At 48.1% G+C, this 25,792-nt stretch overlaps 1 protein-coding gene across 4 annotated transcripts in view; it reads left to right on the top strand.

Annotated features, from left to right (window-relative positions):
* The window catches only part of MAP2K4 (mitogen-activated protein kinase kinase 4), a 105,647-nt gene that overhangs the window by 69,709 nt on the left and 10,146 nt on the right, over positions 1-25,792 (top strand). For all 4 annotated transcript variants that reach the window (XM_052809067.1, XM_052809066.1, XM_052809068.1 and 1 more), the window contains 3 exons: positions 11,780-11,899; positions 15,198-15,249; positions 15,659-15,786. In XM_052809067.1, the coding sequence (XP_052665027.1) occupies positions 11,780-11,899; positions 15,198-15,249; positions 15,659-15,786 (300 nt within the window). The remainder of the gene's footprint in view (positions 1-11,779; positions 11,900-15,197; positions 15,250-15,658; positions 15,787-25,792) is intronic.

Here is a 25,792-nt window from a genome sequence, read left to right as displayed (position 1 = left end):
GATATGTAAGAAAACAAGGGCAACCATGGTGGGTCAGACCAAAACTCCTAGCAGGATGTTCTGTCTCTGGCAGTGGTCCACAGGATCTGCTTGCAGGAGCGTGTGTGATACTTTGCCATAGCCTTCAGTTGTATGTAGCTCTTTTCTGAGCTAGATGTGCTGTCTTTGTGCTCAGTGACTCTTACTGGATTTCTTTTCCATGAAAGTGTTCAGCTTGCCCTTGAATACATGTACATTTTTTGCATCCATGGTGCTCCCTGAGAGGCACTTCCCTTGGTTGTCTGCCCCTTGTTTGAAGGCCCATCACCTTGATTCATTCTGAATTTTCATCCTGCTGTTTTGAGTGGTGCCCCTGGTGCTTCCCCTAGTTTTTTTATTTGAAGAGGTGGTAAACAGTTGATCTTTATCCATCCTGTCCAGGCCACTGAGGATTTTATGGACAGTTGCCATATTCCCCTTCTGTCATATCTTACCCAGCCTGGTAAGTGCTAGCCTGTGTCATACACTGAACCCCTTCCAGACCTTTGATCATCTTTCTTGCTGTTCTCTGCATCTTTTCCAGTTCTTCTCTGTCCTTTTGGGACAGAGACCAAAATTGCATGACTGTTCTTCAAAGGAGAAACATCTGCAATAGCTAGCCTAGGGGCTGTAATTTTGCTTGGCCATTTTATGCACCTAGATAATGTGTTCTGTGGAGTGGGTTATTCAGTGTGATACTTTGATGAGTACTTCCAACTGAAGAACAGATTAGAGCATTGAAAGCTATGTCAGATGACCACCATTAATCCTGACATACTATAGCTGTTCATGGCCAGGAATATGATGTTAATCACTGCATGTTTGTGACTGTTTTAGCATCTACTTATTGTAATTTAAGGTAGATATTACACTGCAGGGCCACAGAAGGTATTCTTCTATCTCCTTGTGCTTTGCCCAGGCACTCTCATTGCTATCTAGCTTCAGATGACCAGTAAAAACAGTTGGGAAGCTGGCCTTCTCCATGCAGCCCGGACAGTCTTATGCCATGGTTGGAGGCCAGTCATTAGGCTGAGCTGAGTCTGTTCAGTACAGGCACAAGGAGAGGATCATAGCATTGGTGAGCAGTACTGAATTGCAAGCGTTTGGTCCATTTGCAAGAACAAGAGTTTTGGAGAAGATGAATGTCAAAACCTGACTGCTGCATCCCCTTCCTCCAGAGAGCAGCAGCTCCTGCAGCTGTCCTGCAGGTGTGGATTATTCCTCTTCCTGTAGTTGCTCCGGTGTTGAAGCTGGCACAATATAGGGGGATAGACATGTAGCCTTGCCTGTTTTCCACTACTTCAGCACAAATCCAGTACATCTACTCAAGGGAAGAAGGAAAATAGAGACCTACTGGCCACTGGTCAGTTATCAGGCATAGCACCCTGTGCAGAGCCTTGCGGGGTTTACCAGGGAACTGTTAGAGAAAGAAGGTCAATGTTGTAGTTAAAGCCCAAAACTGGGACTGAATATTCAATTCCTGCTTCTTAGAGAGCCTGCCTCTGTAATTTTGCCAGGTCACTCCTCTGGCTTTAATTCTCAATCTCTAAAATAAGGATAATAATCCTTCCTTTTCCCATGCTATGCTTTTTCTTATCTGTTTAAACACAAAGCCATTTTGGGCCAGGAGGCATTGTCCATGTTCACACAGTACAAGCTCCTACCAAGCGTGGAGCCTCAGCCTGGGCTGAAAATTTCCAGCTTTGCTGAAATACAGATGATAAGGCTGTCAGCTGGTGTGAAGAAAAGTCTCTGGGCAAGACAGTGTCTTGCCAGATGGTGATAAGCAACATGTTCAGAGCTGTGCAAGCCTGTCACCTCTGTGCAGCTCTAGGCACATCCCAGGATATAAGTATAAATACATAAATAATATTAAAGCCTACCTTGATCAGAACCCAAATGTCAGCCTGGCTTCTGCTGCACCCTTTGTCTTGTCCAAAAATCCTGTCAGTCTGCAGCCAGGCAGGGCACCTTACGTGCTCTGTCTGGCAAAGATTTCAGTAAGGTCACTCTGGGTTATATCATGTTGGTCTCTGGAATCCCCTTTTACCCCCACCCTCAGCATCAGTGGTATTTGTTTTTGAGATGAAAGCAACCTCCCCTCTCCTCGGTCCCATGCTGCCAAGGTGATGGTCCAAGTCACGTACCTCAAAGGTACACAGGGTGTGAGCTGGTATGCTTGGATAAGGTTTTCTGTCTTGTCATATTAATTACATGTTCTAATATTTATTACATCTTTTAAAGCTAGGAAACTATGACAGCAGAGAAGCACAGAAAGGGAAAAAAAGAATTTCACCAGTATGTTTGAACCTGTCTCACCCCCGTACTCTGCTTAGCAGATCTGTTCCCAAATAACTGTGAACGATCCAGGTCACTGCTGCACCATCCCCTGGAGTATAAGAGCTCATGGGACATTGCTAAAGACTGAACCTCTCTCAGGAAGTCCTACAGCAAAGCATGTATAAACAAAGCTGTTTGTTCCAGCAATTCAAGGTGAAAAGTAAGGAAGTAAGTTCCAAAAGGCAGATCCTCTTGGGACCGCCTGCTCTGAGCCAGGATTCAGATTCTCCAGGGATGGATGGAGCTACAGATGGGAAGTCGTCTTCTGCCTGCTCCTAAAAGGTGAAAGACTTCAATTTGAGCCTCTTTAGAGGAGCTTAAATGTTTAGTGGAGGAGCTTAAATGTTGAGTAGGTGGCTCTCACAATCAGATGATTGGCAAGAAGATTATAACAGCTTCAGGAACAGCAGCAGGGCAGCTGGGCTGTTTTGAAAGGCAGGTAACCTCTCCAGAAGAGTGAGCTGTTGATGGAGAGAAGCAGAGCTAAGCTCTTGCATGCTGACAGTTTGGGGTGTGGGAGTACTAAACCAAACTGGGCAAAACTGTTCAAGGTTTTATTTTGCAGACAGACAAGTATCCCAGCTTGCAGTCAGAAAAGTAACTGTAAACAGGCAAGTTACTGTGGCAGCCTCTATGACTACGAAAAGTTTGATTTGGAAAGGCAAAAAATACTACACAGATATTTCTCCCTAGTGTATTCTGTCTCACTTGTTCAGCAAGCATTTTCTGATAGGGAAAGTATTCTCTGAGAACTGGTCTTGCTTTTCCCTCAGCAGGCAGCATCTTAACACATATCGTTTGCTTCTTGTTCTTCAGTCATATGGGACATCCTTCTGTTATTGTGTATGTCTGTGTATATAATGTAATGTGTAACAATGAAAAAACTACAAGTTGATTGCTGGCTACAGGACTTAGCTTGAGTTTATTGGCACACATTAGATGAGATTAAATTGCCTGTTTAATGAAACAGGAACAAAGCTGAAAAAGCAGAAGACAGCTTTTCAGCCTTTGCATGGAGCCAGGGGCTTCATTGCACTGATGCCAGATAGTGCACGTGATGGAGTCAGGTCCTCCATGCGACAGCGCTCTGCTCGCTTCTGCTCTCCTTGATGAAGCTGTGACCTTCACGTCAGCGTGTTGCACTTCCCCATGATGTTACAGCATCCTTCATTCTTCTAGTGCAGCTGTTGAGGGGACTGCTCTGTTACTTGGTTCTCTAATGATCCTTGGTAGAAAAAAATCAACTTTTTTTTTTTTTTCAGTAATGGAAAGAATCCATGTGCACTGATGTTGTAATGTGTGGCAGTTGAAATGGTTTTCATGTCCATAGCCTGACTTCTCAACAGAAGAGAGAAGAAAGTTGCGTCTAGTAGAGGCTGCAGAATGAAGAGAATCAGAAAGAGAAAGGCCCGGAGGAAAGTGCAGAAGGGGTAGTTATACCACTGGCTATATTCATGGTTACACTGGCTATAGAAGGGATTCAGTGGCTGATGAATTATAAAATCATCAAATCATAGAATGGTTTGGGTTGGAAGGGACCTTTGAAGATCGTCAAGTCCACCCCCCCTGCCATGGGCAGGGACATCTTTCGCTAGATCAGATTGTCCAAAGCCCCATCCAACCTGACCTTGAACACTTCTAGAGATGGGGCATCCACAACTTCTCCAGGCAACGTGTTCCAGTGTCTCACCACCCTCATTGTAAAAGATGTCTTTTTTATGTCCGAGCTAAATCTACCCTCTTTCTGTTTAAAGCCATTGCCCCTTGTCCTGTCATTACAGGCTCTGGTAAAAAGTTTGTCCCCATCTTTCTTGTAAGCCCCCTTTAAGCAGTGAAAAGCTGCAATAAGGTCTCCCTGGAGCCTTCTCTCCAGGCTGAACAACCCCAACTCTCTCAGCCTGTGTTCATGGCTGGTGCTCCAGCCCTCTGATCATTTTTGTGGCCCTCCTCTGGACTCGCTCCAACAGGTCCATGTCCTGCTTGTGCTGGGGACCCCAGAGCTGGATGCAGTACTCCAGGTGTGGTCTCCAGAGCAGAGTGGAAGGGGAGATTTACCTCCCTTGACCTGCTGGCCACGCTTCTTTTTATGCAGCCCAGGATACGGTTGGCTTTCTGGGCTGCAAGCGCACATTGCCAGCTCATGTCCAATTTTTCATCCACCAGTATCCCCAAGTCCTTCTCCTCAGGGCTGCTCTCAATCCCTTCATCCCCCAGTCCTTATTTATACTGGTGAGTGCCTTGATCCAGGTGCAGGATCTTGCACTTGGCCTTGTTGAACTTTGTGAGGTTCTCACTGGCCCCATGAAGCCATGTGGTTTCTCCATACTGCACCAGTGAGAGCCCTGACTCCTGCAAATGCATACAGAGCTTTCCATGTCAATCATCAGAGATGCTGTGTTGAAGAGGATCTGGTTATGCATGTCCATTTGTTACGTCTCAGAGCAATACTTGCTAGGTGGGGGAGAAAAAAAGATGATTGCTAGGGTTCCTGCAAAGATTTCACTTGAGTCACTTTCTTCTACTGAGAAGAGAGGAGTGTTGGGCTGAGCTATAGGACTGCACTGGGCAACTGTGTGACTTTGGCCCCAAGTGTTGCTGTTTAGAGGTTTTTTTAGGTCTGAGGAAAAAAAAAAATCACCTTTTCTTGCATGTCTGCTGGAAGCTTTACAGCTAATCTAGTTTGAGACAGTACCTGTAAGGCTGGGAATGTTTGGTTCGTTATCATGACCACACTAATTGCTCTTTCAAAGTAACTGTTCCTGTTACTTTCCTTCTCAAGAGGGGGAGAGGAAAAAAGCCTTGTCTGGCTTAGGATCTCAGCAGTGACTCCTACACAGTGTGAGTGTAGCCGAGCCAAGTTTAAACCAACAAGCTCAATAGTTGATAAAATTATTCAATGAAAAATTCATTGCAAGTTGCAAAACATGCCCGGGAAGCCAGGTAAATTAGTCCTTGGGGAGCTTCTGCTGGTAGGAGAGAAGAGCTAGTACAGATGTGTTAGTAGCACAGTGCTGACATTGGCGTATTGTGGACGTATCCTTGCTCAGTTGATACAAGGTGTTTGCTTTCTTTGCTATTGATGCACAACATCCTATTTCTATGGAAATCTTTGGCTGTGTTGAAATTACTCAAGGCACCTGTCTCCGTGATCAGTCCCCAGTCCATAGGAAGAGTGTCCTCTGGGTCACATGAGGATAGGTGAGGGCGATGACATTCTTCATTCTCTCTCACTAGTGTAGATGCAACTTGCATCAAAACTTGGCCACTGCCTGTAGTGTGGTAATGTGATAAGCTTTCAGTATCACAGAATGACAGCTGTTGGAAGGAACCTCTGGAGGTCACCTTGTCCAACTCCTGTGCTCAGGCAGGGCCACCTAGGGCCACTTGCCCAGGACCATGTCCAAATAGCTTTTGAATATCTCCGGGGATGGAGACTCCACAGCCTACCTGGGCAACCTGTGCCAGTGCTCAGTCACCCTCACAGTGAAAAAGTGTTTCCTGATTTTCAGAGGGAACCTCCTGTGTGTCAGTTTGTGCCCATTGCCTCTGGTCCTATCACTGGGCACCACTGAAAAGAGCCTGGCTTCGTCCTCTATGCATCCTCCCTTCAGGTATTTATGTACATTGATGAGATCCCCCTGAGCCTTCTCTTCTCCAGGCTCCCTCAGTTCCAGCTCTCTCAGCCTTTCCTCATGGGAGGATGCTCCAGTCCCTCAGTCATCTTAGTGGCCCTTTACTGGACTCTCTCCAGTATAACCATGTCTCTCTTGTACTGGGGAACCCAGCACTGGACACGACACTCCAGGTGTGGCCTTACCAGCGCTGAGTCAAGGGGACGGATCACCTCCCTCGATCCGCTGGCAGTGCTTTGCCTAATACAGCCCAGGGTACTCTTAGCCTACTTTGCAGCAAGGGCACATTGTTGGCTCATGTTCAGCTTGTCCACCAGGACTCCCAGGTCCTTTTCAGTCAAGCTGCATTCCAGCTGGGTGGCCCCAGCTGGGTGGCATCTTTTTGACATGCTTGATTGTCGACTGGGAACTTGGGACTCTGCATTGAGAAGCTGAAGCATCCCAGTTGCTGGTTAAGGAGTTTTTGTGTATGTCCTAGAGATGGGCAGCAATATTTTGAATGAAATGTGCAGGGTGTTCCTGGACATTTTTTTGAATGCCTACAAGATGTGCATTAACATCTGGTAATTTAATCGTAGAATAATAGAATGGTTTGGCTTGGAAGGGACCTTAAAGATCACCTAGTTCCATCCCCCCTGCCATGGGCAGGGACACCTTCCACTAGACCAGGTTGCTCAAAGACCCATCCAACCTGGCCTTGAACACTTCAGGGATGGGCCATCCACAATATGTCTGGACAACCTGTTCCAGTGCCTCACCAGCCTCACAGTGAAGAACTTCATCCCTACATCTAACCTAAATCTACCCTCTTTCAGTTTAAAGCCATTACCCCTTGTCCTATCACTACACGCCCTTGTAAAAAGTCCCTCTCCAGCTTTCTTGCAGGCCCCTTTTACGTACTGGAAGGCTGCTATAAGGTCTCCCCAGAGCCTTCTCTTCTCCAGGCAGAGCAACCCCAACTCTCTCAGCCTGTCTTCATAGGAGAGGTGTTCCAGCCCCCTGATCATCTTCATGGGCCTCCTCTTGACTCGCTGCAACAGGACCATGTCCTTCTTATGTTGGGGGCCCCAGAGCTGAACGTAGTACTCCAGGTGGGGTCCCATAAGAGCAAAGTAAAGGGGGAGAATCACCTCCCTCGACCTGCTGGTCATGCTTCTTTTGATGCAGCCCGGGATGCGGTTGGCTTTCTGGGCTGCAAACATACATTGCCAGGTCATGTTGAGCCTCTCGTCAGCCAACACCCCCAAGTCCTTCTCCTCAGGGCTGCTCTCAATCCACTCATGACCAGCCTATATTTGGGATTGGGATTGCCCCGACCCATGTGCAGGAGGACCTTGCAGTTGGCCTTGCTGACCTTCATGAGGTTCACACGGGCCCACCTCTCAAGCCTGTCAAGGTCCCTCTGGATGGCATCCCTTCCCTCCAGCATCTTGACCACTCCACACAGCTTGGTGTCGTCAGCAAACTTGCTGAGGGTGCACTCAATCCCGCTGTCCATGTCGCTGACAAAGATGTTAAAACAGCACTGGTCCCAATACCGACCCCTGAGGAACGCCACTCGTCACTGGTCTCCATTTAGGCATTGAGCCATTGACCTCAACTCTTTGAGTGCGACCATCCAGCCAATTCCTTATCCACTGTGTGGTCCATCCATCAAATCCATGTCTCTCCAATTTAGAGACAAGGGTGTTGTGCGGGACAGTGTCAAATGCTTTTCACCAGTCCAGGTAGATGACATCAGTTGCTCTTCCCTTATCCGCTAACGCTGTAACCTCGTCATAGAAGGCCACCAGATTTGTCAGGCATTATTTGCCCTTAGTGAAGCCATGTTGGCTGTCACCAGTCACCTCCTTATTTTCCATGTGCCTTAGCATAGTGTCCAGGAGGATCTACTCCATGATCTTGCCAGGCACAGAGGTGGGACTGATTGGCTTGTAGTTCCCTGGGTCTTCCTCTTCTAACTTTTTAAAAATGGAGGTTATGTTTCCCCTTTTCCAGTCAGTGGGAAGTACCCCAGACTGACATGATTTCTCAAATATGATGGATGGTGGCTCAGCCACTTCATCCACCAGTTCCCTCAGGACCTGCAGATGTATCTCATCAGGTCCCATGGACTTGTGCACCTTCAGGTTCCTTAGATGGTCTCAAACCTGATCTTCTCCTACTGTGGGCAGTTCTTCATTCTCCCAGTCCCTGCCTTTGCTTTCTGTGACTTGGGTGGTGTGGCTGGAGCACTTGCTGGTGAAGACTGAGGCAAAAAAGTCGTTGAGTACCTCAGCCTTTCCCATGTCCCGGGTAACCACATCTCCCATTTCCTTCTGAAGAGGGCCTGAATTTTCCCTAGTCTTCCTTTTATCACCAACATATCTATAGAAGCTTTTCTTGTTGCCCTTGACATCCCTGGCCAGATTTAAATCTGTCAGGGCTTTAGTTTTCCTAACCTGATCCTTGGCTGCTCAGACAATTTCTCTGTATTCCTCCCAGGCTACCTGTCCTTGCTTCTACCCTCTATAGGCTTCCTTTTTGATTTCCTTTTGACTTCAGGGGAAGTCTCTTCTTTCTGCTGGTCCTTGCAATTGCAAGCTTCGATTCTTCTGCATTATTGCCCCACCTCCGTTCTGTGTGTGCTGGTGGGGGAGTTTCTGGCTGTTTGGCCATGCTGTCTGTCCCTGCCCCAGGAGAAAGGTCTAGGCACTTCCTGCAGTCTGAGGTCTGCACTGCAGCCTCTCCCTTCAGCAGCTCCATCTGGGTGGAGGCATCAGCCACCGCTGGGGTAGATGGTGCAGACCCCCCAGCCGGAGCTGCAGCCTTTGCTCTCAGATGAGTGCCCACCATTCTGCATTGAGGGTCAGGGAGGATGAGTGCCCTTGACCTGTGCAGTTGGTCACAGAATGGTGCCCGGTTGCTGGGTTATGTGTACTTCAAGTCTCTCCACTCAGCCAGTGGAATGTCCCTCCTTCTTTCAGGAGACCAAGTAAACCAAGTCTTTCCTTGGTGCTTTTGATCCTGTACAGTTTTTTTATGCTTAAATTAACATTGGATAACAATTTATTGTACTTGTTCGAGTTTTTGGTAACACACGCATCCCAATGCTGCAGATGCACAAAGTATATTGTGAAGGTTTTGTTACGATAATGGCTCTAATAAGGTTGATGTTGTTTCACTTTGATTTGCTTTTGCTGTACATCACCGGCCATTGTAACCTGCGCAACTGAAGACACTCACAATATTGGTGTGATTGGACATAAATACAAGGCTTCAGGTGGTCGGTAATATTCTGGCATTCTCGAACAAATCCAATCCCCTGCAGTCTAAGTACAGTAACACAGGATTATAGTGCAGTACCAATTTGTATATAAAGCTGGTCAAAACAGAAGCAGTGTTTTGAATGATCCTGCAGCCAGTAGCGTAAGTCCATGTTTGCTTTCAGTACAGTTAGCTTGTAAGGGTCTGGTGTGGTTCCGGTTTCACCTCATGTATGCACATCACTAGCACTGGATCCACGTTGCTTTCTCTGAGCCACTCTCGATAATATGGAAGTACCTCAACTGCACTTTGCATTTGTTGGCAGTGCTGAAAAGGGAAATTTTCTGCATGTGTTGCCTAATTTCATTTCTGCAGTTTAAATCTGAACAGGTCCTCATCCATATTCATCCATAGCCAATCTTTTGTTCTCCAGCAGCCTGAGGTCACCTTTCTCCATGTCCTCTGAAACACCAGTCATGTCCTCTTCCTGCTGCGCTGCACTTGTCTCTTTCACCATGGTGCCTCTGCTTCTGTGGCTGGCACAGCACCTTCTTGATCAGTCTCTTCTGCTTTGTTTTGGGTGAAATGCGTGTTTTCTGGGCTCGGGCTTGTAGCAGCCATTTCTCTTGGGTGGATGACATTAGCTCCTGCTCTACCTTGTGCTGATGTAAAGCCTGGTGCCAAAGGAGCAGTGTAAAATGGGGCTGCCCATGGCGCTGAACCCACAGACGTCTTGTCCAGCCAGCCCACTAGTGGCTAAGCCCTACCTAGGAAAGCAGATCCCCTCTTCTCAGAAGGGAGAGGCTCTCCACTTGGAGGCAGCATCCCTCCTTTGGAAGGAGGTGGTGGTGGATTCACTGTCAGTGAAGCAGCAGCATCCATAATGCTGGTGGCATGTGGAATGCTTCCGGGCAGTTTGCTGCCTGTATTGCTGAAAACAGCCTTGCATGTGTGTGAGCAGCCCAAGACCAAGTGAGGTGGCACCTCTCCCTCTGCTGATACCAGCGTGCAGTATTTGACACCACCTTTGCTGGGCACTTCTGTTCCTGCTAAACCAAGGATTTGGACTGGAGGCATCTTGGTGGATGCGGTTCTTTGGCTTGCGTTTCTCAGGAAGTCATTCTGAGTGGCAGAAAAGCCCTTTTTGGCTTTAAAACCTGTGGCTCTACAAGCTTTTGCATCAGCTAAATACAACTTGAGAATTGCCTCTGATTCTTATGAGCACTGGGGGATTGCTTCAAACAGAAGTGACTTGGGTGTGCAGGATGGGAGCATGGGGCTTTGACACACCTCCAGCATGTCCATACCCTAGGATTTTTTTCTAATTTCTTTTCCATGTATTAACATAGTTTGCTTGGTTTGTGTTTTGTCTGGTCAGGAAGAATCTACCTTCTGTAGGATAATTACTTGGGGAAGTTTCTCCTGTATTTGTTGCTTCTATATATTACAGGAGTGTGCAGCTTAGTCATAACCAGACAGGCATCCCGTGCTTTGAAACACCCAGGCAGCCCAGGGCAGCACTACCTGCACAAGCTGCTGCTCCTTATGGTATTTAGCCAGGATGAGACAACCAAGCTAATTTACTCTGCTCTGCATGTAGTTTTTGACAGCTAATGCAGTTTTAACACTCATTGTGAAACAGCCTGTAGAAGATAGGTATGAGTATGTTGTTTCTGGTGAGGACAGGTCTAGTTCTAGTGTTTTAGTATTTCTAGCCATGAAGAGTTGCCTGAAGTGCATTAGAGTCTACAGAAATAGCTCACACAAAGCCTTCTGTCATCCTCAACTGGAGCTAAAATGTTCGAAAAAATTGAAATAACTAAGATCGATCCATGGCTAAGCTGTCCATCACCATATGTAGATATATACTAAAACAAAAGATGAAGTCCTTTTATATTGTGGGGATCCATTTCTCATCCTCAGCAAATCCATTGTGAGCAGGTCGATTAACAGATCTCAGGAGAGTTTGATAAAAAGACATGTTATTCTCCTATGGTAGTTAAGCTTAGCTTGGTTTAACACAGGTACTAGTATGTTTTACAATTTCCTGAGTTTAAATTGTTTAACTGTAAAGTGCAAATCAACAAAAACCCCCACATACTTGGGTTTATTTTCATTTTCTCTTGCTTAGATGATATCTCTGAATGTCATGTGAAATGTCTTCTGTCCTCTGCAGGGTAGTCATAAACTGAAGGGATTTTTTTTTTAGTCTTACTATGCATGCTGGTGTTTCACTGTGCCTGCAGCTTTCTGGAGAGCCAAACCTTTTGAGACTTGGATTCATCTAGGTTCAGGCATCTAAAATGTAATATTAGGTCTGTGCTGGTCAGCTAGATGCCTCTGCTGGTGAAGGGAGTCGGGGAGACGTGTGTATAGGGGCAAGTCTTCCATTGTTAAATTAATCAAGATGAATTCCACCCTTCCTGTCACATGCATGTTGCTGCTAATGTATTTTGTTGGATTCAAGGGTTCTCTTTATGCTCTCTGGATTTTTGTTTCTCATTTTTATCTTGACAGTAACACAGATTCTTTTCTCTTTCCAGGGTGACTGTTGGATCTGTATGGAGCTCATGTCTACCTCGTTTGATAAGTTTTACAAATATGTATATAGTGTATTAGATGATGTTATTCCAGAAGAAATCCTAGGCAAAATCACTTTAGCTGTGAGTATTTTGTTAAACCTTTTTGTGTATGTTTTTGAAGCTAACGTGAAAAATTCAGATCTCTTTCACTCACATGTGAGAAGGCTGGTTGATCTGCACGCAGCAGAGCTGCTGCTGTTGTATTGCACCATGCTTTTAATGATCCTTGAGTATACTCTGAATTTTCCACAGTGTATTTCATGACAGAAAACCAGGTCCTGGGGTCTGTAATCAGTTCATAAAGAGACCCCAGGACCAGCTTCCTGCTCTGTCTGCTTAAACATGGGCACCGACAGCATAGACACCAGCCCCCTCCTCGGGGATTTCTTCATGTGCACTGGTGGTGGCATCAGTGGAAGCTGGACACAGGTCATCTCATCCCAAGGAAGGTGCCTAAAATAGACGAGCTGTCTCCCCTTCCCTTGTTTGTAAAGGGAACAAGGGATTGGGCATTTATAGCCAGGACATGTGAACCCCACCAAACTGTTTGAGAGTAAGGGTCTGGTCTCAGTGAATTGCCTACCCTCTCTCTCGAGTCAGTGGGGAGAGGTTGGTGCCTCTGTGTGGGAGCTGAGTTCTCATCTCGTGGTGCCTTAGGTGGTGAAGTGAGATGAATCCCACCCAGGGTATCTGAGTGCAGCCCTGCTACATGAAGCCCACTGTCTCCCTTTAACGAGCCCTGTAAAATTATCCTTGGCTGTTGCAAAATGAGCCCTTAGTTGCCTAAATGCAAGGACAAGGTCATGTCCCTGCAAAACAAACTTTTGGGTTTGGGCTGTGGAGGAAGGGGTGTTGAAAGGTATCCAAAAATCTCTGTCCTGCTGCTGCCCGTAAAAATGTCAGGCCTATTGGATTTCTGCAAGGGATGCTGGGCCACTCCAGTCCAGAGAAACCTCTGGTAGCCTTGTGCAAAGGCTCCCAAAAGTAAAAGGGAGTCTTCAGCAGGTGGAGAACCTGGCTGATGTTTTCTTGACTTACCCTGGAAGTCCTGGCCCAATAAAAAGTCAAGACCAAGCCAAACGAGTTAGTTTAGCGAGGCTGCTGGAAGATGAAAAGCTGCAGAAGGTGGAGCACCATTCAGGAGTAATGGGGAAAACGTGAGCAAATGCTGGAGCCGTGCCATGTTGGTGACAGATGGGCAAACTGCCTCTGCATCAGCTCCAGCAGGTGAATGCCGCAGTAAGCTGATGTCCTGAGCTGTCAGAGTGATGGGATGGTGCTCAACAAGTCGCAAACCCTGACCTCTTGAAAGAATATGGGCAAATTCTGCTCAGGGCCAGATCTTTGGAGAAAACCTTCACTCTTCTTAGGGGCACCTTTATAAAATGTTGAGCCTACCTGGACCTGCTGCCATTTCTTACAGATAACACGCTGCCTTGACGGCTCATGCACTGTCATGTATTTAGATGTTTATAGCCAAGACTGAAAATCCTATCAAAGGCAGCTGATGGCTGTTTTGCAGCCCATGGGATGCATCATCTTACCACCAACCAACTAAATGCATTACTGTCCAAAGCAAGGCTTGAGATGTAGACAAGAGATGGCTCGATAAGGTCTGTCCTTCCAGAGTAGTCTGCTTGGAGTTACATGTAATTCTGGGGGGGAAAGAGAAGGAGATCATTTTAGGGTTTGCAGGGTATTAGAGACACACTGGCCCACATTTTGGCTCAGATGGACCTTGCAAGGTGTTTGCCTGATTAAGATAGTTTGGACAGAGACTTGAAATGTGCTTTGAAGCTCTCAAAGGGAGTTTTTCTACTTACCCTTTGCAGACAGCAAGCTGTGAAAGCGCACCAAAGCTTTAACTCCTAGCCAGGAAAATGGCCACATTGGTTGTTTCTGACCTGGGACTGAGTGATGGATTGACTGAGTAATCTAAAATTTTCCATACCTGATACCCACAACAGATCTGAGGATGTGAAGCCCAGTTGTGCTGTGTAGGAAGTCGTGGGCTGCTCGTTGAACGCTGCTCTCCTTCCTTCATGCTGCACCTGAAGGCAGCCCAGCCCCAGCAGCTCCTGAGGGAGGTCCTCTGCACAGACTGGCTTTAGGAGCTAAGACAGATTCTGACTAGATCTTGTGGTCTAGGGTTCATTTCTGTCCACTTTTTTCTGGAAAACAAATGAGGAACAGCATTTAATAACTCTAGTATGAGAATACTGGCCCTAAGGATCTTAGACCTTGAGGGCATCCAGGTCCAGAAGGTCTACATGTACACTACCCTGGTAGCCCCATCATGTGCAGGTGGGGGTATGTGCTGCAGCTCACAGCTCGGTGTGCTCCACCAACTACCCTATATTTCATGTTAGAGCTCTTTTACCCCAGGTTGAAGAGCTGTGAGCTTCTGCTTCACCTGCTTGAGGGTGGGGGCAGAAGCCTCTGGCAGGGTCAGCTGGGATTTAAACCAACATTCACTAAAATGAAAGCTGGCTTTCTCTTGCTGAAGCTCAGGTCCAAGGAGGCCATCCAGTCTCATTCCACTGTGGGCTTGCCTAAAAATCAGTTGATCCTGTTGTTCAGAGAGACGTACTAGCTTCTGCTGCCAGAGCAGAAACCTGCACTGGAGGACCAAGGTGGGCAGTGAGGAGGAGGCAGCACTTCAGCTGCCTCAGAGCCTGCCAGAGCTTTTAATTACCTAAACACTTGAACATGGGGTTGGGCAAGCAGGAAGGACCAGTCTTTGGGAGTTGTTCCTCGGTGCTAGACTTCATCCTTACAGTAGCACAGCTTCAGAGAGCTTTGCAGCACAACACGAACACCTTCTTGCCATCATCTTCAAGGCAGTCTTTTGGTCATAGGTTTTGATGATCTTTTTAGCAAAAGCAAAACGAATTAAAATAGTGAACTTTCAGGGTTTTTTTTAAATCATCCTGTGAAATCAGGCTCCCTAAGTGTCTCTTGATGGTGAATGATAAAGTCAGAACAGCCTCTGCTGCTCCCCACACTGTTGCTGCTCAGCCAGTGGAATGGGAACAGTTGTTAGCTGCTGAAAAAGTACAGCATAGGGTTTGAAATAAGTTATTACTTAAGATAATTAACATCAGAAATTGCGTGACTTCACCCCTTGCTCCCCTCTCCCAGAGTGTGATCTTTCTAGGTTACAGGTGGTATATGTTTACTTAAGCACATGCCCTCTCTTGTTTCACCTTCTGTTTGCAGGAAAGATTGGGAGAAAAATGCTTTTATTACATGGCATATTACAGCATTGATATCTCAACATATTAAATGCTTTTTCCCCCTGTTCTTGGTGCTCCAAAAGTTTAATAATCACAGGAATCTTAGGACATTTGCTTATTTTTCATCTGTTTTTCTTTCCTAGACTGTGAAAGCACTAAACCACTTAAAAGAAAACTTGAAAATCATTCACAGAGGTGAGTTCATGTCTTCTTGCCTACAAAAATAATTGCAAGAATTTTAAGCAGCCTTTGCTTCAAGTCAAAGTGTAATTAGCACATGTAGTACCGTGAGTGTGAGTACAGGTTTTGCACAGGTGTGTCCCCAGTGGCAGTTTCATTGCCCCTTTGGTCTGTGCTTTTCCATAAAAGCATGATTTCAAGGTGGTTGGGTGTCTGCCTCTGGGCATGTGGCATCTTTGGGGCTGGCTCCATCTCCTCTTGCTCCCAGTCAGGACCCTCAGCGGCAGCAAGAGCATCCAGTCACCGCCCGCCAAGGGGCAATGGCAATTGTGCAGCACTGCCGGTGTTGATTCTCTGCAGCTGCTGTTCTTGAAATTGAAACCTCCAGCTGTGACTTACTGATATAAATTTCTTTGCCTTGCAGACATCAAACCTTCCAATATTCTTCTGGACAGAAATGGAAACATTAAACTCTGTGACTTTGGCATTAGCGGGCAGCTTGTGGACTCCATTGCCAAAACACGGGATGCAGGGTGCCGGCCGTACATGGCGGTGAGTGGGGATGAGCTGGACAGCGGGGAGCTGGCATGGCTGTGAGCTGTGCAGGATCTTACCCTCCTTTGGCAGGCCTGGCTCAGCATGGGCCTGCCTGTTGTCTGACTGAAGTGTCAGCCTGTTTCCTGTGGGATGAGCACCCCCTTCCCAGATGAAACTGAGCTCGGGAGTGAGCGCTGCTGCTGGCAGTGTCAGTGAAGGCATCCAGGCTGTGGCACAGTGACCAAATTCCCTTTTTTTTAGCTGGGTTCCTCTGCTGCTGCCAGTGCTGCGGTGCTGGAGCGGAGAGCTTCTCTGTGCCTTCCAGCAGTGCCTGCTCATGCTCCAAAACAAACTGCATGGGGGGAGGCAGTGCCGTTGTGGTGCGGGTTTTTCTTGGTCTGCAAGAAATCCATTTGCTACGGTAAGATTATGTCACAGGAGTTACTGCAGAGCGGAATTATAGTGATTTTTGCAAACCGCTTTAATTCCAAAGTGTGCCGTAACTTAATTCCAGGAGAATGTGATTCTGGAGAGCAGCGGTAACAGCGCAGCTGCATGGAAATCGCTCGGGCTGAGCTGTGGCTCCTGGGAGTCTGTCCTGTTTGTTTGCTTCCCTCCGCCTCCCAGGGCGAAAAACTGTGATGGTGATTTTTGAAGCTGTATGAGGGTTTTAAACGCTTCTGTGCATTGTGCTGCGTCTCTTGGTTTCATGTGAGCTGAGGATACCTGGTGCAGGGAGCTATGTGTCTGCTGCTGTCAATGTAACTTTCATTTCAGTGGATATATTTAACTCTCATTGCTTATCTTATGGCCTATATGCTGAAAAATACTGTTTTCTGAACTCTTTTTATCTACCACCAAGGACACAAAAAAGGAGTATCTCTGTCTTTTAAGGTACAGTGCCCATCTGGTCCAGGTAACGACTCTCATATGGCTTTTGTCTAACTGTGGTGTCCAAGGCAAAACCTGTCTGCCCCAGTTCTGATCTGTGCAAGCACAGAGTCTGAATTTTGGAGCATTTGACCTTTTCTTTTCACTGTCCTCATAGCAGAGCTAGTTACTCAATGAGCTAGACAGAATATTACAGATGAGTTCTGTTATTGGAGACCAGTACTGTGGTACAGCAAAGTCTGTGCAAGCTCCAGACCTATGTAACGTAGTGAAACGGGGCAGTTTTTTTAAATAAAGACCTTGTGAGGCTGCAGAGAGGGCAGAGGCATGTCTCTGCTCTGAGCAATTTTGGCAAGTGCATGGAGCTCCCCGCAGGGAAGAGGATCAGTCAGAGCTGCCCAGTTTGTTGTGTTGGTAGGGCATGGGATGCTGAGGGCAGCAGCAGAGAGGTGCCCCAGAAGGGGATGGGAGCCAGTGCAGTCTGAGCTAGCCTGACCCAAGGCTGGGTATTTGCATCTCAGACTGCAGGCACTTCTGATAGTATCACTCCGTGGAGTTACTGCTCTTGTTGACTTTTCCCTATCCTCTGAGATGTGTATCAGGTCTGTAAATAGGGCTCTTGAAAAATTGCTCTCTCCTTTTCCCCTCCCAAGTTTAGTGGGCTATAATTACAGGAATTAATGTTCCCACTTTTTCTTAGAACTGTGGGTAGATGGTTAGCTTTGATCAGGCTGTTGGTTTAGTTACAACATGACAGTTACTGGCATGTCTGTAAATAGCTGCGCTGCTTCATTTCCCCTGGGACTTGGGTGAGTGAGTGCTTCCGATAGCTCCTTGGTTTTCCTCCCTGTCTGTGCATATGCACTCTGCTCTGGAATTTGTGGATCTCCATCACCAGCTCCAGACTCTGTTGGATTTTTAAGTGAGCAAAAGTGTTTCAATTCAGTTTGTGTTTTTAAGAGGCTTGGCATGGTACATGGTTTGTGGGACAAGCCAGCAGCTGGCAAGTGGTGTGGGAGATGGCTGGCCTCTTCCCTTCTGCTCTCCTGATTCAGTGACTCCTCTCCAAGTACATGAGCATTTTCACGTACTGGGAAGCCTGGGAAATGGGGAGATGTCCCCAGCATGCAGGCTCATCTGCCAGCTCTTTCTCCAAGCCAGCAGAGGCTGATGGCTGTAGTGATGCTGTGATCAAACCTGAATATACCTGGGAAGCAGTCAGGCCAGTCACACTCCTTTCAAAAGGAAGACAGTGTTATTTTTTCTTAGTGTAAAACAGGCAAAGGGCATTAGCTGTGTTCAGCCAGGGAGGGTCTGATAAGGGCTGCTGGATGATGCTCCCTGACGATGAGAGCGTGTTGCTCTGCAAGGCCCACTTGGCCCGTGGCACTTGCAGTAATTCTTGTAGCATGAGCACTTGCCCACTGAAGGAACCTGGTAACACCGTGTTCACTGGACCTAGGTCCCCAAGTAGCCATTGATAACAATAATGTTGGATGTCAGTCAGCTTGACTGTGAGCAGTCTGATTAGGCAGCAGGAGCCATGTCCAGCTGCTAAGCAAGTGCTGTGTGGCTTAACCAAATTGTTAGAGCTGCCACAGAAAGCAGCGTATCAGCCTTGGAGCTGCCAGTGCTGGAGAAGTTGTTTTGCTTTTGGCTTTGAATTCCCCTGCGATCGTTATATTGAAGTAAAGGCATACATGTTGATGCCTTGTGTTCTCTGAAAGAAAGAAAGAAAGGAAAGACCGAGCCCCTGTGCTGCCCCAGGTGGCAGCCAGCCCCCAGAGCAGACTGGGCTCTTTGCTGAGCCCTCCAGAGACCTTTGCCGATGCCAACATTCTGTGTTTGCTCTAGGTGAGGTTTCACAGCATGCTCACGGCAGCTGTAAACCAGCAGTGGGGGTGAGATTGCTCCCAGCCAGCCCCTTGTCCACCCCCTCTGCTGCTCCCTGGCGATCCCTGCATTGCCTCTTGCTGCGGCGGGTGCTGCTGATTTGGGTGGGAGGGGAGGCTGTGTGAGCCATGCTGAAGCTGGTGGTCCTTGTGGCATTATTGCTTTTTGCCTATTTAGTGCTCAAGTGAACCCAGTTTCTGTGTCAGAGAGGAGGGATGAGACTGGAAGCGCCTGGTCTAATTAGGTAGGGGAGGACCCAGCCAGCATGAGGACAGATGTCCTGCCCTGCCCTGCTCCTTTGGGACCCCTCCAGGGGCAGAGTTTGATAGTGTCACATGTGTCCTTGGTCCCTCAGGTCCTTTTCCCAGGTCACCTGGGAGCTGCCCGCTGCAAGCTGCAGCTGTGCCTGAGTGCCAGTGCCCTGTGCCGCTTTGCCCACCCTCACCAGGGCTGCCCGCTGGGCTCTCCCTCAAGAGTTGTCAAGATGAGAGGGTGGACAAGGGGATGTGCAGTGCTGCGGTGTACAGAGCAGCCTTCTTGGTGCTAATGCATGACCTGTGACCCAGCAAACACAGTTCTGCTTGTCCCTGCCTATGCAGGAGTAGAGGGCCAGTGCAGAGCCCTGTTGCTGCAGTGCTGCTGCAGACCAGCGCTCAGGATGTGTTTCCTGCTCCTCATTTCTCCCTGGCGAAGACGGGCAGTCGCTGCCGGCCTCAACATCCAGGGCTGGGTGGAGACTGTGTCCCTGTGCTCGGATGGCTGATGCAGAGTTCAGGCCATGCACGGAAAAGGGAAAATTCCCAAAGCAGGTGACAGAGATGGCTCTGAGCCGGGCTCTTCCAGCCTCCCTGTGCACATGGAGGGAGAGGCTGCAGGGATGCAGGAGTTCTCTGAATCCTTTACCCAAGCAGAGCTGCAGCAAGAGCCTCTGTTTCAGCTTCACATTCCTGACCCAATGCCCAGGTTTTCATCAGGCTCAGTCATTCATTTATCTGAACAGGCAGGCTGTTGGTTTGAATTCATGCAGCTAAAATCCTCTTGGATGCTCCTGAATATTGCTGTGTGTTGGACTTTTTTTTTCTCTGAATCTTGGCACCCTGCCATAATTTTTATGACTGAGAAAACGAATCTGGGAGGAGACTGGGAGACATGTGGCACCGTCCCTCTACAAGCAGCGCAGACTGGATCCAGGCTCTGCCGCCCGCAGCGTAGCGAATGCTGGGGGAGATGCCTGAGCTCTGAGCACAGCCCTCTCTGCTCGTGTGCTGCTGCTGTCACCCGCGTGCTTCAGGGGTTTCAGCTGAGAACATAACCTCCGCTTACTTATTCACCAACTAAAATTGTCTGTGAGGTTCGCCCAGCATGGGACTTCTCCAGTCCAAACTTGGCTCCTTACATCACGCGGCACAGAGCCCATGCCGAGCAGCTCCACTGCAGCACTGAGCTCATGTCTTTGCGTTGGCGCTTCCACCCCCATCCTGCCAGGGACGCAGCAGGACAGGATTTTCCTCCTCGCCCGTTTAGATGCTTGTCTGCACAGGCAGTTTATATAAACCTGGGGAAGCATGTCAGCAGCTGCCTGTGTAAGCAGACCACTCGGCCAGAAGTATTGTGGGCAGGATGTGAGTTTTGTGGAGGAGAGTATTGAAACGCGGGAAAAAAGTCATTTTGGCCATTGGGATTTACGTTGGAAGTGCCTAAAAGTCAGGTTTGGGAGATCGTTGCCCTTGGGAGGCATTGGAGGTTCAGCTGGAAACAGCAGGCCGCTCCTGCTTGCCGTGGGTTTGCTCTGCGTGGGGCACGGCTGGCTGTGCTGGGGTGGCCCAGGGTAGCCCCTGCAGCTGCGATTAGCTGCAAGGTGGCTAATTGGAAGCCATAAATAGCAGAACATGATCATCAGGGCAGTGAAGATGCAGAGAGGGATGGATGAGGCTCCTTAGGGCAGGGTCAGGTGTGGGGAGAGGGAGCGAAGGGTTGTGCAGGCCCCAGGTCCACAGGTGTGAGCCTCCTGTCCTCCCTGAGCCTGTTTGGCTCTTGCCACTTGTGTGGGTGAGGCTGGGGGGCGGGGATTCTGCTTCAGGAGTACCCATGGGGATTTGCAGGGGGATTCTCCACCCCTGTGCCAAGCCTTTTCCTACCAAGCATGGGAGCGCCCTGCATGCCTGCCGCACGCTCGGCGCAGGCTGGGGGGCTGCTGGAGCCGCTCAGCAGCACCCCAGCCTCCCCTGACGGCTACCCTGACACCGCTGTCTGGATGCAACTGAGTCCGGCCTCCACCTCCTCCATCTGTTCCCTGCTGCAGCATGACCCTTGGCAGTGGAGCAGGCAGGGCACGAAGGCCGTGGCAGGAGGGTTCAGGACCGACAAGGGTTCAGGACCAAGTACTCAAACCCTCGTGGAGCTCCTATTTCCCATAATGTGGGAAGGACCGGGGTCAGGACTGGACCTGGGGGGAGAGGGCTGTGCTTTGCAGGTGCAAACTTTTGCGGGTGATGAGGCCAGAAGGAGAGACAATTGAACGCAGCTAGGGAAGCCTCCTGATCCTGTACCCAGACCAACAGCTTCTGACTGAATGGAAGAGATCTTTAAGAAAGAGAAAACAGATTTTAAGGCTCAAACTACTAGTGACTCCAGCCTGGCCCTATCTGAGTTGCTACACGATGATTCACCTTTGCTGATGACCATCTGCATTTTGTTATGCTTGATTTCTGGTTAGGACATGTGGAACTTCATCTGTAGACACCCTCTCGGTTCTCTTTCTCTGCTGCATCGTATTGTCCTCTATGATCGGAAGTCATCCCCTTGCACTGCCTCCTGCTGGACTCCTTTTCAGTATGTGTTTGAAAGCTTGCCTGTTGGTTAGGCATTCAGGCTATGGAAAAATAACTGGGCTCCCTACAATTTGGTCCTTTGTAACTACCTACTTCAAGGACTTCTAGAGCATTCCCACCAAAATTGCAGGCCCTCAGTGAGGTTCTGTGACAAAGTTACATAGCGGGGCTGAAATGATACCTTACAGCCCTCCAAAACTGCTGCCGCTCTGGAGCTTGGCCCTGTTAACCTAATAAGCAGCGGTGGGGATGGCACTGAGGGGATGTGTCTGGAGTACTGGAGGGTGGCCTTCCAAAACAAAGCCAGATGGAGAAGACCTCCAAAGTCCTGAGTTAAAGATGGCCTCTTCAGGTGCTGGAGAATTTACCATAGGGCCCATGAAGTTGTCCTGGTCATTAATTATGCTCCTAATACTATCTTTTTAATACAAGTAAGTCTTGTTTTAATGGATGGCTCTGGGCTCTTGTTTCTACATGGTTTGCAGAATTAAGCAGTCCTTTACTTGCCACAGCCTCTTTCCCCAGGAGGTACTTACTGACTCTGATGTAGCCACCTCTTAAGCTTTTCTTTGAGGAGATTAGGGACTGAGCAGCTTATGCCCTTAAGGCAGATTGGATTGTATTTTATGGCTGTGCTATAACCCCCCCATTTTTTAGCATCCTTTTACAAACGTAGACCCTGAAATTGAGCAAACTTCCAGTGTTTGTATCTCCTGTGGAGTGTATAATAAGAGCAGCAGTTCCTAGCGCATCATCCCAGCTACATGCCTTTAATAGTGATGGTCCTCTGGGATTTCATGCTCTCCTGTCCTTTTCTAGGAGCCTGGCTCTCACCCCAGAGTGCTGCTTTTTCTGTGTCTGGTTGAGTGAGTCAGCATCTAGCCAGACCCCAGCTTACCAAACACTCAAATCACACTAGTTCTTCAGGAACCCTTGTTTATCACACTAGCAATATTTTTATAATATGCAGAATTTAGCAACACTAATTTTATATTTTCTTGGATATTATTAGTAGTAGGCCAAGGAAGGTCACCTTTGAGGTCCCATTATAAATCCTTCCTTTCCCACTCAATAGGGTCCTTTTAACAACAGTTACATTCTGAACTCTATCAGTGAAGCCATTTACTACTGCAAATTATTGATGCTTGATTTAGTTGCAGTCCACACAATGCACTGCAGTAGTCCAAGTTTACTACAGCCACACATTTAACTTTTTTAACAAGATGAATAAGGTAGTTGAGAATATGCTGTGGTAAGCCCAACAGGACCTTGCTGCCTTCATTAATGTTCCTGCCAGTCCTCCTGTGCCTAGCAAGTGTCCCCCGTCTACTAGTCCATCTTCCTGATGTTGAGATCAAGGAATTCAAATGCTGTTAGGAAAGCCAGCTGGGAGGGGATGGTAATCTCATGCGAACGGAAACCAGTGTCTCCACCTGGAAAATACTGCTAGAGAAGTTTTTAAATGAAACATTCTCTCAGAGTAAATATGTAAAGGAAATAGGAGGGGAGGAAAGGCCATTCTCTAGAAACATGATCTCTGCTGATAATCTCTGTGCAGCCACAGGCTTCGTGGCTGACCTGGGCAAGAGGGAGGGACAGGAAATCAAAGAACAGAGGGGATTTTGGAAGGAATGTCTGAATTCAAAAGTCTAAGCAGGGATGAATATTTTGGCTGAAGTATTTTTTGACAATACTACTCTTATCTCCTGTGTAGGTGTAAAAGTAACAGTGTTATTGCTGCTGTCCTAGAGGTGGTAGACTGAGGAGCAGGGGGAAGCCGCCGGTCCACCTAGCCAGCACAGACAGAAGAACCCGTGCTGTCCACTTCCCTCTCAGCTCCTCCACCCATCACACTGTGTGTCCTTTGCTCTGCTGCCTCACACCCTGGCTGAGGAGCTGTGTCTCCTCCTGCAACTAGGGTAGGCTGCTGCATAGGATGCTGCACGACCCCTGTAGCGATTGGCGCTGTGATACAAGCCCAGAAAAAACAAAGCATTAATAGCTTTTTCATCGACCACCTAGTACTGGAGGGGAGGGTATAACCTTAGAAAAGCCTTTGCCCAACACAGTGTGACTGTGATGCCTCACTTGCTCGTGTGAATGACTCACATGTGTGCTTTTAGACCCAGGCTTTTGCGGCACTGAGGTCACCTTCTGTGAGCTCCTACGTGCCCAGGAGGAGATCCAGAAAGCTTATTAGGCTTCACTGCACATAAAAATTGAGGTCCACATGAAATTAGACAACTCACCTCTTTAGCAGCCAGTAGAAGAATTCGGTGTTACCAAAGGGAGATGGCTGTCATCTGCGGGAGATCGCTGTCACCTAAGGGAGAGCCTCTGAAAATTCCTGTAGAGCAGAGCAGGAGTGAGTGGATGGATTTTCACATCTGTTTGGAGCTCCAGCAGCTACTGTAGGGCTGCATCTTGGGCACCGAGGTCTGCTTGAGAACCAGCATGGTGAGTCCCCGAGGACAGTCACCTCACAGAGCAGGACTGCCTCTTTTCTGGGAGATGGTGGTCATGTTCACAGGGCTGGTAGTGAGCATCTCCTGGGGAGCTGAGCAGTCAGGCTCTTCCTCAGCCTTACAGGGTCTGAACTGCCAACCCAGCCCTGTAGGGAAGTCAGGGAAGGGACTTGCAGGAATGATACATCTGGAGGTCTCAGTGAGCAGATGAGAGGGAGCTGCACGCAGCATCCTTGCACTCTGGAAGAGGAGGAGACAGGAGAAGCAGGTCCAAGAGCCCAGCGAGTCAGTGCCTCCTTGCCTGTCCTGCTTTGTGCCCATCGCTTACATCCCAGCCTGGGCTGTGCTGTGACACTAACACTGGCCATCACTCTGTGCTCCGGTTGAGTGTGCGAGAGGCCTGTGTAGGGGAGAGCCCTTAAAGAAGAACAACTTGTTTTTCACCGTAGGAATATTCTTGAGAAATACAGCAATGTGCAAAGTGAGTGACAACATTTTCCTTTACTGAACAGCAGAAGAATTTCCCAAAGTAGTTATTTATGGTCCTAAAGATGGTTTCCATTGCTGTTGCACAACCCTGCAGGCAGCTGTTCAGAGACATTGCTCCTTTCCTTGCTGTGGCTTCAGTTTGGAGTTGGCCCCGACAGCCAAGTCACTCGGGCAGTGACAGATACTTCTTTCTGCGAGCACTTGCTGAGCCCCCTCACAGGGCACTGCCACCCAAATGAGAAAGCCATGGTAATGGGGTCACCACCGTGGGAGAGATGGCATTTTTGTCTTGAGCATCCCTAACAAATACACATGTGGTATTTCAGTTAATACAACAGCAGAATAGCATGCTAGGGAGCCATGGCTCTTGCGTGCAAGACTTGTAGCCAGTTTGTGTCAGAGCAGTGAACGTCTGTTAACTCTGGCTGTCCCAGTTCGTAGCTCACTGTCTGTTTTGCAGCTGAATTTGGTGCAGATGATGCTGTAGCCCACGCAGCCCTGCTTCCAGATGTGCAGTGCTTTACCTTGTTCCTGCCATCAGCCAAAGCCAGGGAGGTCCCTGGACTTCATTCATTTCACATGTTTTTTAGTGCGAGAAGATAGTCTCCAACGGAGCCTGGTAGCTTCCATCTTGCATCTGTCTGTTCCCATGGCTGGAGCAGAGGGAGAGTTTGTATCATGTAGATTTTGTTCTGCTTTTTGTATTGCAAAAATTTAGCTCTTCATGGTTGTTCTTTGCTCCTGGTGACCTTTTATTTTCTTTTAGTTTAGGGATGCATTGACCTAACTAGCAAATAAGAGTTTATTATGTACATTTTAATGCCATGGAGGCAGTTTTGAATTTACAGTGCATGTGGGATAAAATTCCCTTATTATATAACCAGTGAAAATCCAGATCAGAGCTTCAAGAATTGGGTTTTCCCAGAAATGCTACTTTACTCTCTAGCAACATGAAACAGCTGAAGACTGCAGGGAGTCATGTGTGCGTGTGTCCTTGTGTCACACCCCGAACTGCATGTGTTTGCTTAGCTGGGGGTTTGGAGGAGAGGGAGGATCAGTGCTGGCCACTTCTGCTCGTTTTTCAGTCAAGATGCTGGTGCTTAGGTGGACACTGAAATAGAGAGAAGTCCCGTGGCAGCCTGCACCCTTCTTTGATGCATTCATACCCTGCCCCTTCGCACTGTCAGCACATCCAGTGGTGGGTCTCAATCTCAGCCATTTCCTTTCCTCGTGCTTGGTGTTAGAAGGACACCTGGCACAAGCTGGGCTTTGTCTGCAGCCCTCGTTCCAGGTCCCTGGAGTGTGACACACTGACTCTTCTTTGTTGGTGTTAATTGCTCCCATGTCATCTACATGGAAAATTCCCAGGATTATTTCTGCTCTGTGTTTAGACGGGATTTATTTTGGTCCATCCTGCTTTCCCTTCAACTGTGCCACCACCATCTAGGGCCG

Source organism: Harpia harpyja, chromosome 14, assembly GCF_026419915.1.
Source record: "Harpia harpyja isolate bHarHar1 chromosome 14, bHarHar1 primary haplotype, whole genome shotgun sequence".
NCBI lineage: Eukaryota > Metazoa > Chordata > Aves > Accipitriformes > Accipitridae > Harpia > Harpia harpyja.
The sequence above is the reverse complement of the archived record's forward strand: the minus strand, read 5'-3'. Positions and strand labels throughout refer to the sequence as shown.